We start from the raw sequence: 13,134 nt of genomic DNA, 5'->3' as shown, positions 1-13,134 counted from the left end.
GCATACTTATGTTTGCGAAAAAGAGATAATACGTATTGTCATAAAATGGATAAGTTTGATTTCGTTAAGATGCCCATCTATTTATAGTAAAAATTACTCCTTAATTGACTAAAATTTTAAATTATGATGTTGATAAAATTATGATGTTGATAAAATTAATTAATTTAAATTTTAAATTATGATGTTGATAACTATACTCAATCTGATAAGATTAGTACCGGTGCTCAGGATTGCTCAAGATGATAAATATCATGTACCCCTCAACTTTAGAAAAAGTAGCTTATTATTATAGATTAAAATTATTATTTTTTTACGTATAAAAATAATAATAATTAATGTGTATCAAGATGAAGAACATCATGTCTTTCAAAAAAAAAAAGGATGAAGAACATCATGTACCCCTCAATTTTAGGAAAAGTAGTTTATTATTAATAATCTGTATCAAGAGTTATCAAGTGATAAAATTTCCTTTTTTTTATTTTTTTTATATAATATTTTCATAACATGCAAGACAGTTTTGGGCGTGAAAACCTTTTTATAATAAGTTGCCACGTGTCCAGGTTAGGGGAAAAATGACGTCAGCGGTTTCTATTTTAGTTATAGTTATAGATTATGCAAAAAAAAAACCCTTAGTCAATACTTTTATTGAGTTAGGCTGTTAGCGTTTACTTTTTTCAACTTCTACTCTCTCTCTTCTAATGCACAGCCGTCATCCCCCTTGTTTGCTCTCTCCTTTGTTCTTTAGTTCTTCAATTAGGAATTCAAGATAGTCCCTCCATCTCTCTTCCTAGTTCCTCCATATATCTCACAGACTATTTTTCGTATCTTTTGACAATTCTATCTCTACTCTTCAATCATTGAATTCATCTCCATTTCGGTGCGGTGCTTGCTTGCTTTCATTATTTATGCTTAGATCTACAAGAAGGATACAACTTTTCCATATAAATGGAGTAGATTTGTTAGGTTGTGGATGAAATATGTTACACAAAACATTGTGGGTTTGAGTGTTTTACAATTATGGTGAATTTTTATATTGTGTGGGTTATATATATTCATTAATTTGATACTATGATTATTATGTTGAAGTATAATCGTTTTTTTTTTGGGTTTTTGAATATGATAAAGATGTAATTTTTTTTTTTTAAATATAATATAAAAACCTTATAAATCGGGTACCCTGTGACCTGACCCGGGAAATCCGGGTACCCGCTTTTCTCGAGTCGGGTCATGGGCCGCCTCACTAACTACCCGCAATCCCGAGTACCCGCATCTTCGGGTACCCGAAAACGCGGGTACTCGGATTTGAACAGCTTTATCAGGAGGTATAACTGTTTTTTCATACAAATAGTAATGGTATACTTGTAACTAGGGGTGTACATAAATTAACCGAACCGGAAACCGGACCTTAACCGGACCAGATTGGACCGAAACCTTCAGGTCTGGTCCCGGTCCTTAAAAAAGGTCTATTCCGTTTTTCGGTCCGGTCCGGGTTTAACCCGGAATTTCCCGGTCCAGACCGAAAACCCGGTTTTTTTTTTTTTTTTGGGTATAATCAAGAAACAAATCAAACAGTTCATTTTCACTCTCTCTCCTAAAAACCCTAAGTTCACTTCTCTCTCACCGGCGATTCTCCCTCACTGGAATCAAATCTCTCTCTGCGACTCCTCATTCATGGTTAGTGTTTTTTTCTCAATTACATTTACTTGTTGATGTTTGCATGTTGATTTTTTGAATAGTTGCTGATTATTTACATGTTTTGAGTGCATTTGTAAGGATTTATGGTTGCTTTGAATTTGTGGGTTTATGATTTTTCAATCTTTGATTATGGGTTTTTGTTTTTTCAATGCCCACCACCTGTTCAATGATATGCACCCCCTCTGTACTGCTTCTTTCTCTCTCTTTCCTCTTTCAATTTTTTCTGTTTCTTCAAAATTTTCAGGTTTATGTTGCATAATAATTGATGGGTTTTGCTGATTTTTGTGTATTTGTTGAAATTTTTATACTTGTATGCATTTTCTTGGAATAATAATGTATGATGAGTTGTTAAAAATTTGGCTCAATTATTTAGGTGCCTTTGGATTCATTATTGTTATACTAGTATGAAATATAGAAGAAAAATAAGGACCTTTCAATGACCCTTCAATTGAATGAGTTAAGGTAGGAACAACCATAGCTTGGATTATTCTGCTATGTTTAGCACAAAGTTGGGATTTGTCTGCTAGACTGAACATGAATGGCTAATGTCTAACAAAACTGTCTTGGTTTGATTTGTCTGCTAGATTGCTACTGCTTGACCGGTTGAGAAATAGTTGTGTTTTTCGGCTGAATAACCGGTTGTATATTGTTTGGATCAGGAAATGGTACATACTCTTGAACCATCTTTGAGATACTCTCCCCATAGACGGTGCCAAATGTTTTGGGTGTTTTTGTCCCTTGGGAGAGTTACGTCACAAATCTGGTCCAGCTCGAGCTGCACCTGCAAAAACACGGAGACTCCGATTGTTGGAGCTCCACCTCCGACGGTCAAGTTAGTAACTTGAAAAGGAATAAAGAGTGCGGAAATTTAGGTGGGTATCTGCTTGGATTCCAAGCTCAGGTGTTTTCTGATCAGAGAATATGTGTTTAGTAAATGATTGTAGATGTCCCCAAAATGGGGGAATATCTCCCTATTTATAGGATCATTGGAAAATGTGCCCCTCCCTATGTCACTCTGACCTAGGACTAATGGGTCGCGCCGCAAAGTGCGGATTCTTGGGAATTGGGCCCTTGAAAGCCGCAATTCTGATGAAGATATGAGATTTCCACGTGTCAGCTGGTGAGTAGTCTTCGATGACCTACCAGCCCTTGACACGTGGAGCTCTCTCATTAGTCCATGTGTCTAGGGTATTTTTACCCTCAACATGGCTCGTTACACATGTCTTTCAAAAAAAAAAAAAAAGTAGATCGTTACACCTTATGGTCGACCATCACGGGAGTTACTTTGTTAGTGTTATAGGAATTACTCGGTCAATATTGTAGAGGTTATCAATCAGTATTATAGGGGTTAATTTGTCTTTTACAAGCTATTTTATATACCATTCTAAAAAGAAAATAAAATGAAAATTAAAAAGTACATACCAAATGTCCAAATCACAATTTGGCTCTTTGATTCTATAGTGGGTTATCCAAAAAGTATTACATAATTAGCTGCTTTAATTTGATTGTGGACGATTTAATTTGTATATATAAGTGATAAAGTAGTAGGTTGAACTGTTGAAGCATGTACATATTCTTGAAACTTGTCTAGGTTCATTCCCATCTCTATCCTCCTATCAAGCTTTTTCCTAATTCCTAAGAGAAATACCCAAAAAGAATCCAGGTTCATTTGACTCGTATTATAAAAAGAAGCCAAACACACTTGGAAAACTTTCTTTCCCGAAACGTTCCTTTAAATTAAAAGGTATCCAAAATTATATATCCAAAAAATTATGATTCATAGTGTTAGATGACTAGTCAATTATTCCTTGCGCGGTTGCGCCTATACCCTTGGACCTTGGTCACGAATTATCCAAAGGCATTTCTTAGATTCGTTGCATAATATAGTTTTTGTTTTTCATTCTATATGAGAAACTGAGGATTTCCGTCAAAAAAAAAAAGAATTATCTGATTAAGCAAAGTATAAAGGATTATTTTTGTTATTAGGATGAAGTGTCAATTTTTATTACGTACATAGTATAAAGAAAGTTACATGATTAAATTTGAATCACAATTGCACCGGTGATGATGGGTAACTGAGATAATTATTACTCGTAGGATTATTTCCAATTTTATCAAATACGGAGTATAATTATTCTATAAAAGTTTCTCAAAAAAAAATTTATTCTATAAAATACTACGTATTATTGTATCAAAAAATTAATACTCGTACTACGTATTACAAAGTATTCAGTATATATAAAATAATCATGATTAACATAATTTTGACAATTAATCCCAAACATATCAATTCCAATTTTTGTTTTTTTGACAAATATAATCTCATGATTCACACATTTTATGAAAATAAAATCAATTCCCAATCTCTATGTTATAAAATTGTAAGAAGGAATATATGATATTGACCAATTTTACCATTATTACCAAAGATAACTCAATAGTCAATATTGAATATTCCAAGTTCATATCTGTCTTTTATGCCCCTTTATTAAATTAGAAAAACCAAACAAAAGCACTTACGCAAAACTGATTCAGCCTCCATAACACAATTTCACAAATATTTTATTTCCAATAATTTCCCATAATGTTTCATTTCATTTTAATTTATTTTAGAATCATAGAACACATAAATTACGAGTAGTAGTTGTATATATAAACCCACAAATCTTTTGTCATTTGAGCAACAACACCTTAGGCTTGGGCAAAAAGCCAGGCCTAATTTTAAAAACAAACAACCAAAAATGGCTTCAATGGCTGCTATTTTCACCAAAACCCCAACAAATCAAACCATCTCATTTCCAAAGCTGTCGAAAACCAAATTTGTTTCCCCAAATAATTTACCATTTTCAACTAGAAACTCGAATCCTCGGGTTCGAACCCAGCTGCGATTGCGAGTCGCATCGCAGCTGATTTCGCCCGATGGAGGTAATCTTGTTCAACTGGTAGTTGATGAATCCCTCAAGAGAGAGAAAAAGAGGGAGGCTATTGAACTTCCAAGAATCAAGCTTACTAAGATCGATCTACAATGGGTTCATATTCTTAGTGAAGGGTGGGCTAGCCCACTTTCTGGGTTCATGAAAGAAAATGAGTTCCTCCAAACGCTTCATTTCAATTCGCTCCGACTTGATGATGGTTCATTTGTCAACATGTCGGTTCCGATTGTTCTCGCCATTGATGATTTGGTCAAGGATCAGATTGGTGAGTCTCGCAGGGTTGCCCTGTTTGACCCTGCTCTTGATGAGCCTGTTGCGATCCTCAACGAGTAAGTTTTTATATATTTCGGGTTCATTTGGAATCGCTGTGGTTTTCTAGTTTTGGTTTTTAAATTATACGAATTTTATGTGTTTAGAAAAAACCCATTGTTGTGGGATTTTGTTTAAATCGTCTCAATATAGATATTGACAGGATTTTGTTTTTCATCTTAAAACACGTTCAACTAAATATTGTTAAATGATCTTAATAAACGTTCATTGTCTAAAATAAATGATTTGTAAACTGTAATGCAATTGTTTATCGATTAATGTCTTCAATTATTACCGGTTAATGAGTACATAATGGAGCGGGGAGCGGGATTTGAACCCGCAACCTCGGAGTCAATATATTTTGATGATTTATTTACGGTTTTGCCACTTGATGGGGATATACTATGACTTCCTCTATTCGATAAAGTTATGTTTAGATTTTGCTGCTTTGGATATTTGGAATTTAGGCTTTAGGGAGGAAATATCTTTCTTAGCATACATTTCAAAAAGTTTTTATTTATATATATGTATATATTTTTATTTTTTTTGAATTTAAAGTTGACACTAATATAATGAATATAAGACTTTTTGGAATACAAAGAAAGAGACTGATACCATTCTTCAAACAAAAAAAAAAAAAAAAAGAAAGAGACTGATACCATAAATTATTTTTTGATGGGATGATCATAAAGTTTGAGTGTTTTTTCTTTAATAATTACCTGGTAGACTTAACATATTGGTGGGATTGAATCTCAATTTGGATTAATTTTGAAATGGATTTATTATTACTCATTGTGTTAAATCTGTTCAAAGAAGTACTGCTGCTCAATGAAGTTGCATGTTATTGCTTTAGGCTTTTTGAGATACTTGACTCGAGAGCTGCCTGGCCACTATTGATTACTCCGTATGATTATTTGTGAACTTAGGGAGTATTTGCTAAAATCATTACATTAGAACTTCAAAAATGAAAGTGTGAAAGTTTTTTCGCTTTGTTGTAGTCCTGATACTCCTAATAACGAACTCGTACTCCATTTTTAATTTAGTGCAAGTCACCCATTATGATTTATGATATAGAATATGTTGGAGAGAATGGTAGACCTGTCATAGGAATCATGAGACTATGCTACAATTCTACAAATTGTGCAGAGTTTTCATGTTACAGTGTATATGTTTTTAAATTTCACCTTAAATCCGTGCACGCATTGTAAGATTTGTTTCTTTTCTTTGACATCTATTATATAATGCTTGCCCCTGGAATACTATTCCCATCTTATAATATCTCTTATATTAAGGAAGTGAAATGATTTAGACAAACATTTTTAAGCAAATCTTTGACTGTAGACCAATAATATTTAGTTTTGTTGCTTGTCAAATCTTTTTTCTTGTCTCTATTAGAAATTTGACAATCATTTGATCAAAATTAGTTGACAGTTAATGTAAAGGTGAGTGTAAGGATTTGCTGTATTTTTATGAATAAGTTAAATTTTGCTCTAATTGAATTGGAGATGAAGTCAACCCCATATTTTTAAAACCAACCAAAAAAAAAAAAAAAAAAAAAAAAACCAAACTTTGATGTGTTCTGAATTTTACATGTGTTCACATCAAAACAATTATTGTATGTGTGTAGTCATTTGACTTCTGAAAATCAAACATAACATGACATGATAAGTCCCGTAGATGGAATTGTCGATGCTTTAAAACTTTTGCACCTTCATATTTTTATAATGCTTCAACAATCTTATGATCAATTTTACTGCATTCGTTGCCATCCAGCATTGAGATATACAAGCACAACAAAGAAGAACGTGTTGCAAGAACATGGGGTACCACTGCTCCCGGCCTTCCATATGTGGAGGAAACTATAGCCAATGCTGGAGACTGGTTAATTGGAGGAGATTTAGAGGTCCTAGAACCTATTAAGTACAATGATGGTCTTGATAGGTTCCGTCTATCCCCTGCTCAGCTACGCAAGGAGTTCCTCAATCGTGATGCTGATGCAGTCTTTGCATTCCAACTTAGGAATCCAGTGCACAATGGTCATGCTCTGCTAATGACTGACACACGTCGTCGACTTCTTGAGATGGGATATAAGAATCCTATCCTTTTGCTTAATCCACTCGGAGGCTTCACCAAGGCAGATGATGTTCCACTGCATTGGCGTATGAAGCAACATGAAAAGGTTTGTCAACCTGTTCTAATAATTGCACTTTCTAGGCATTTTACACTTCTAGTGACTCTCTACTTGGCAATTTACACTTCATTGTGACCACGTGACATGTTCATGGGAAAATCAACATTCATACTTCATACTACAAGCTATTGTAGACCATATTTATGGCTCTTACATATTATATGAAAGGGTGGTATGTAGTATGATCTAAATTCTAGAGCGTTCCATATTCCTGTTTTTGTTGTGGGATAACTTGTGATGACTCTCTACTCTCTACAATACCTACTACATAAAATTGTATTGGGAAGAGTACTTTAATCACCCAGCTACTCTATAATTCTAAAGGGTGTTTTCATGCTTTATTCTGTCATTATCTTTAACATGAGGGTTTGGATGATGTGACACTTTTTTATTTGGAGGGAGTACTTTATTTCATCAAGTAGTCAACTTAAGGAGGAAAGTGAGGTTTCTGAAATGTTTTTGCACAAATATAGATAGCAGCTTATAGACCTGTTTTTCTCATGCTTAGTTAATGTTTTGACCTAAGTAGATTTGGTTGATTCCCCTTCAGGATATTCGGATAAATTTAAGGAATAATAATCCCCAGATTAATGCATGGCATCCCTAACTGTTTTAAGTGTGACCTATATTAGGTGCTTGAAGATGGTGTGTTAGACCCAGAGACGACTGTTGTTTCGATATTTCCTTCTCCTATGCACTATGCTGGTCCAACTGAGGTACAATGGCATGCAAAGGCTCGTATCAATGCTGGTGCCAATTTTTACATTGTTGGCCGTGACCCTGCTGGTATGGGTCATCCTGTTGAGAAAAGAGATTTATATGATGCTGACCACGGGAAGAAGGTGCTCAGCATGGCTCCTGGACTAGAGCGACTCAACATCCTTCCATTCAAGGTTCAAAATTATAGCTTTGAATTATGATTCTTTTTGGTCTGTTGCATGTTTAAATTAGTTATTAATCATTGTTTCCTAAAACACCAGGTTGCTGCTTATGATAAGACTCAGGGAAAAATGGCATTCTTCGATCCAACAAGGCCTCAAGATTTTCAGTTCATATCAGGCACCAAGGTCATTATCAAATATCAAATCTGCAATTCTGACTAGGCATCGACAGTTCTGCCATCTTTTTAGTTTTTAAAACATTATAAATTGATCAAGTTTGTTCTACTGCAGATGCGAACTCTGGCTAAGAACAAAGAAAATCCCCCTAATGGGTTTATGTGCCCTGGTGGATGGAAGGTTTTGGTGGAATACTACGACAGTGTTGCTTCCTCTGACAATGGCAAGATTCCTCAACCCGCCGCTGCTGCTGCTGTAGCTGTTTGATGAGGTTTTTTAGTCCCATTTGAAACTTATATCATTTGTGTGAAATTGCTATGAATTCCTATTTCCTATGGATATTTTTCTCGAAAACCTTGTATATATTTCTGTTTCTGGATTTCTCTGGTCAAAACTCGCTGCTTGGTACCAGTCTACCAGATTATGTAGGGTCTTGAGTATTTGCTCCCCTACCCTATGTTCGTGGAAGCATTGCTGGGGGAATATGCATAATTCTCCGTTCTAATTGAAAGGCTTTCACAAACTATCATTGTAACAAATTGGAATGAATAATGAATGAACTGTGGGGATCTCACACTGTATGCTTGATTGTTTGAAAACGTAGGGGTCTTTGCTTACCTGAACGGGTATCTTGTGACTACCTAAAGTGTTGATATTGTGATGTGGTTCCAAGGCATCAATATTGTTATTATAATTATTTTTATTGTTATTTTTAATTTATTATTAGGCAACCGAATTTATTAGGATATTTTTGTGAGTTTAATTCGGTTAGTAAAAGATAAGCTTACCTTTAAAGATTATATTTGCAAAATATTATCTTTACAAGTTAGGGTTAGTTTCCTAGTTAGATTGAAATTTTTTAGGCTAATTATTTAGCTTATAAATACGTGATGGTGTTTAACGAAAAGTATGATTGATTGATTTAAAATTTTTAAAGTTTTACGTAAGCTTGTGCTTGTGTATTCTTGGCCTAGTTTAGGTTTTAAGCTCGTGTTGCTTAGCGTTTCTTGATCGAGACTCAAGATTCCAAACCTTTCAACTGCGATTGAAGGTTATATCCATCAAAATCCATATCAAATTGGTGTGGCTGCTGTTTGACGAGGGACGAGTTTGACAATTTGTGTCAAAAAAACTCAGTTTCGAATGTCATATTGATCGACTTGGCTCTCCTATTGTCCTATATCAAATATTGGAATGTGGGTTATTTGTTCTGTTTCTTGTTGACCTTACTTTATGTTGGTTAAGTATTGGCGTATAGCACCTATATGTTTTATAAATATATAGGATGACAAAATGTACCACTACAGCCTAATAAGTGATAGGTGGTAGGTATTTTAGGAGAAAATAATCAACGACATAAGATAACAAAAAGTACCACCACATGTATAATAGTACAGAAAAAGTACTATTAATACAATTTATACCTTAATGGTACATTATAATACAAAAAAATGTACCACTGTAGAAAAATATCAGATGAAAAAATATAATAAAAACCCCATACTGCCCTCCTATATGCATGCTAAACATATAGGTGCTATGCGCCTAGATGCACTCATTTAGGTTTCGATGTGATGCTTATCCATTGTCCTACTGTTATTTTAACGAGGGAATATATATACATAAACGGCAAGATGAGTTGTTTATTCAAAACTAGCCTAATATATTAGGAACTTCATTTGATAATCCGTTCTAATAGTTGAATTCGTGATATTGCAAGGAAAGTAGGAAACTCAACATATCTGCAGAAAACGTACACTCAACAACAATAAATCAATTGAAAACGTGAAATGTGCCTTTGGAATCTAATAAAACGTGAAAACATAAGTCCACTCATACGATTAGTATATTAGGTAGTTACATCCGTTATCTGATCTTTTAATCAAATTGGTTTTTTAATTTAACTAAAAAAAACTTAACAATATCTGTAAACCTATACACTTTTTTTTTTTTTTTTTTTTTTTTTTTTTTTTTTTTTTTTTTTTTTTTTTTTTTTTTTTAACGTGAAGTAATAATATCATTAAATAGTAGTTATACGACATCTACAATAATAAAGATTTGTAAACAATATATTTAAGGAAAATATCATTACTTTTACAAACAAAATCATAATTAATTTCCATATTTGGCATAACTCATATTCCACCGCTTCAAGCTTGACTCGAGCAATGATTTTCGATGTCTTTGCATCTTTCCAAGTTGAGACCTCCGCAATCTTTGCTGATGTTTTGATCGACCAGTTGATGACAAATCCCACACCCATAGCCCATAGGAATCCAAATCACCTTCCCAATTATTGTAAGAACACTAACATAAAATTCTCATCCATGGATGAGAATCAAAATCCTAGAAAATTGGGACAGACTCTCACGGAAGGAGAGAACAAAACAAAACTAACGAGCCAAAACGTAAAACAAAATAAAAAACTAAGGGGTCGTTTGGCACTACTGTGGTTTTTTGTTTTTTTAAAATCATATGATATATGTCATATAACAAACTTAAAATTAGTTAAACTTATTGAATCATGATAATTTTAAAAACTGACAACATAAAAGTGGAAATACCTTTTTCTTATTTCTTGTTTTTGGTTTTTGGTTTTCAAATAAACAGATTACTAAAAACAAAAAACGATGCCAAACACTCCATGATTTGAATTAAAGAAAAAGGGTCAAAAATAGTCTAATTTTCGAAGAAATTAGACTATTTCCAGCCTAAACGATCAAGAAAACTAAAACCCTACCTAAAAGAGAGAGCAGACAGGAGATAGAAGAGAGAAAAAGAGAAAAGAGGTGGCTTCTTCCAATTGTAACAATATATATTTACTCTAATCATCAAATATATAATTTACGTAATACGTAGTATCGTTTTTGCCAAATCAATTATCTATGATATGCTTGACTTATATATACAAGTTAAGAGGTACAAGCATAAAAAGTTAGTAAGAAAAAAATAAGAAAGAGGAATACCCAGTCAATATAATTGTCTTTTTAAGTAGCAGTGGAGGGGGATATGCGTCTTTTCATGTACTAGTTGAGGGGTACATGTGTAATTTTCTCACCAAACAGTAAAAGCAAAAAGCAAACAGTAATTGGACAGCTCACCAAAATTACTACATAAATGGCCCTGTTTTATCAATATATTTACAAAAATGCCGTCAGATGAACAATAATTCGTTTTTCTGGTAGATTAACTTGTATTTTCCCAAAAAAAAAACTAACCAATGCCCGCCATCAACCTATAACACACACACAAACACAATAAATAAATAAATAAATAAAACAGTCATTTCTATTAGGAGTTGTGAAACTAATTATACAGAAAAATACATACTAAAAGCATGAAAAAGAAAAAAGGAAAAAAAAAACAAAAAAAATAAGCAAATTTAGGAAGAGTTCCCCCCCCCCCCCCCAAAAAAAAAAAATAAAATAAAATAAAATAAAATAAAGAATCAAGAGCATTTTTATTTTTGTATGGGGAGTGAGAACGGTTGAAGATATAAATTTACGTGGAAGAAGTGGAGCAGTTATTATAGAGTAGTTATGATAGGTAATTATTTTTTTTTAAAAAAATAATTCTTAATATTTAATCAGAGATAAGAGAGGTAATTTTGAAATTTGAGGAGGGTATCTATAACATTATACTAAAGGCGAAACCAGGAATGACACATGTCATCTCCTGGTTAAAAATTTTCCCTCCAAAAGCTTTTTTTTTTTTTTTTTTTTTTTTTGGCCAAAGCTTCTTAGAGAAGTTTTTAATACAAACTATTCAATAATATTTCACTTCCTATTTTATAAATATATTTCGTTTGTACACAATCAAACAAAGATATAATTTTTTTTTATACAATATTATGCAATAATTGTTTTCTATCTATAACTTTATGACGTAATCCACAGTTATTTTTATTAGTCGTGTATATATTATTTTTTTTTTTGTTTTTTTTGTTTTTTTTTTTGGTGTTAAGAGAGCAACAAGGGTGGGGGTAAGAATCGATCCCAAGATCTCCTGGAACCGGGAGGGAGCTCTAACCACTTGAGCTATCCCTCACTCGAATTCTCTCTGTTTTCTTTAGTGTGATCAATTTTTTTTAATTTTTTTGTAATTACAGAAATTTTATCCTATTTTGCAATTAGGTTTAATTTTTTATAATTAAATAATAATGCTAAACTAATGATAAGTATTAAGTTTTAAAAATTACCGTGCATGGCACGGGATTTAACCTAGTTTTGGAAAAAAGCAAATTTATCACCCAAGAAGCTCTTTCTCTTTGTATAGTACTATAAATATATAATACGAAGTATAAGCTAAGTATATCCAAGGTCGTACGTCTTGAAAATTTTGGAGGCCTTGATCTAATGGGAGGTACTAAATAGAGGTACTCGTATGATTTTATCTAAATGCAGGACAACTTAATTTTAGTCAAATTTTATTTTTCCAAACTTACCCGTGCTTTAAACCTACACGGCTACACCCATTAAGTCATTAACTATTTACCTTTAACAATCTACTGTAAATGTAAACATATCTCATAGACCCATTGGAGGCTCCCAGCTTCACCGGAAGCGATGAAGGGGGGCTCTTCAACCATTATGCATCCTCAACTTACAAACCTCAGATAATTTACATGAACTTAGATTGACAAATAAGACATTTAATTCACCTATTTTTCAAATTTTTAGAACCAAAGTCATGTTATCACTAAAACTTTTTGATACCCAGATTGAACTTGTTTGTAAACTTCTTCATCTTAATATTGACTATGATTTCCAAGCCTCTTCACCGCCAACCGGAATAAGAATCCGGGGCCCTTTACTACCTACCGGAGTTAATTTCCGGGGCTCTTAACCACCTCCCGAAATTAATTTTCGAGGCTTTCTACCATCTCCCGAAGTTATTTTCCGGGGCCCTTTACAGCCTATCGGAGTTGTTCGGGGCCCTTTACAGCCTA

At 33.3% G+C, this 13,134-nt stretch overlaps 1 protein-coding gene across 1 annotated transcript; it reads left to right on the top strand.

The window, feature by feature from the left end:
- The first annotated feature begins 4,186 nt into the window (after positions 1-4,186).
- On the top strand, positions 4,187-8,760 carry LOC145607671 (ATP sulfurylase 1, chloroplastic-like). The gene is made up of 5 exons (XM_081663264.1): positions 4,187-4,957; positions 6,711-7,116; positions 7,761-8,021; positions 8,109-8,195; positions 8,301-8,760. The coding sequence occupies exons 1-5, from the start codon at positions 4,437-4,439 to the stop codon at positions 8,451-8,453; spliced, it is 1,428 nt and encodes a 475-aa protein (XP_081519390.1). The 5' UTR covers positions 4,187-4,436; the 3' UTR covers positions 8,454-8,760.
- The last annotated feature ends 4,374 nt before the right edge of the window (positions 8,761-13,134 follow it).

This window comes from Chenopodium album, chromosome 23 (assembly GCF_948465745.1).
Source record: "Chenopodium album chromosome 23, dcCheAlbu1.1, whole genome shotgun sequence".
Classification (NCBI taxonomy): Eukaryota; Viridiplantae; Streptophyta; class Magnoliopsida; order Caryophyllales; family Amaranthaceae; genus Chenopodium; species Chenopodium album.
This window is presented reverse-complemented; position numbering and strand designations above follow the sequence as displayed.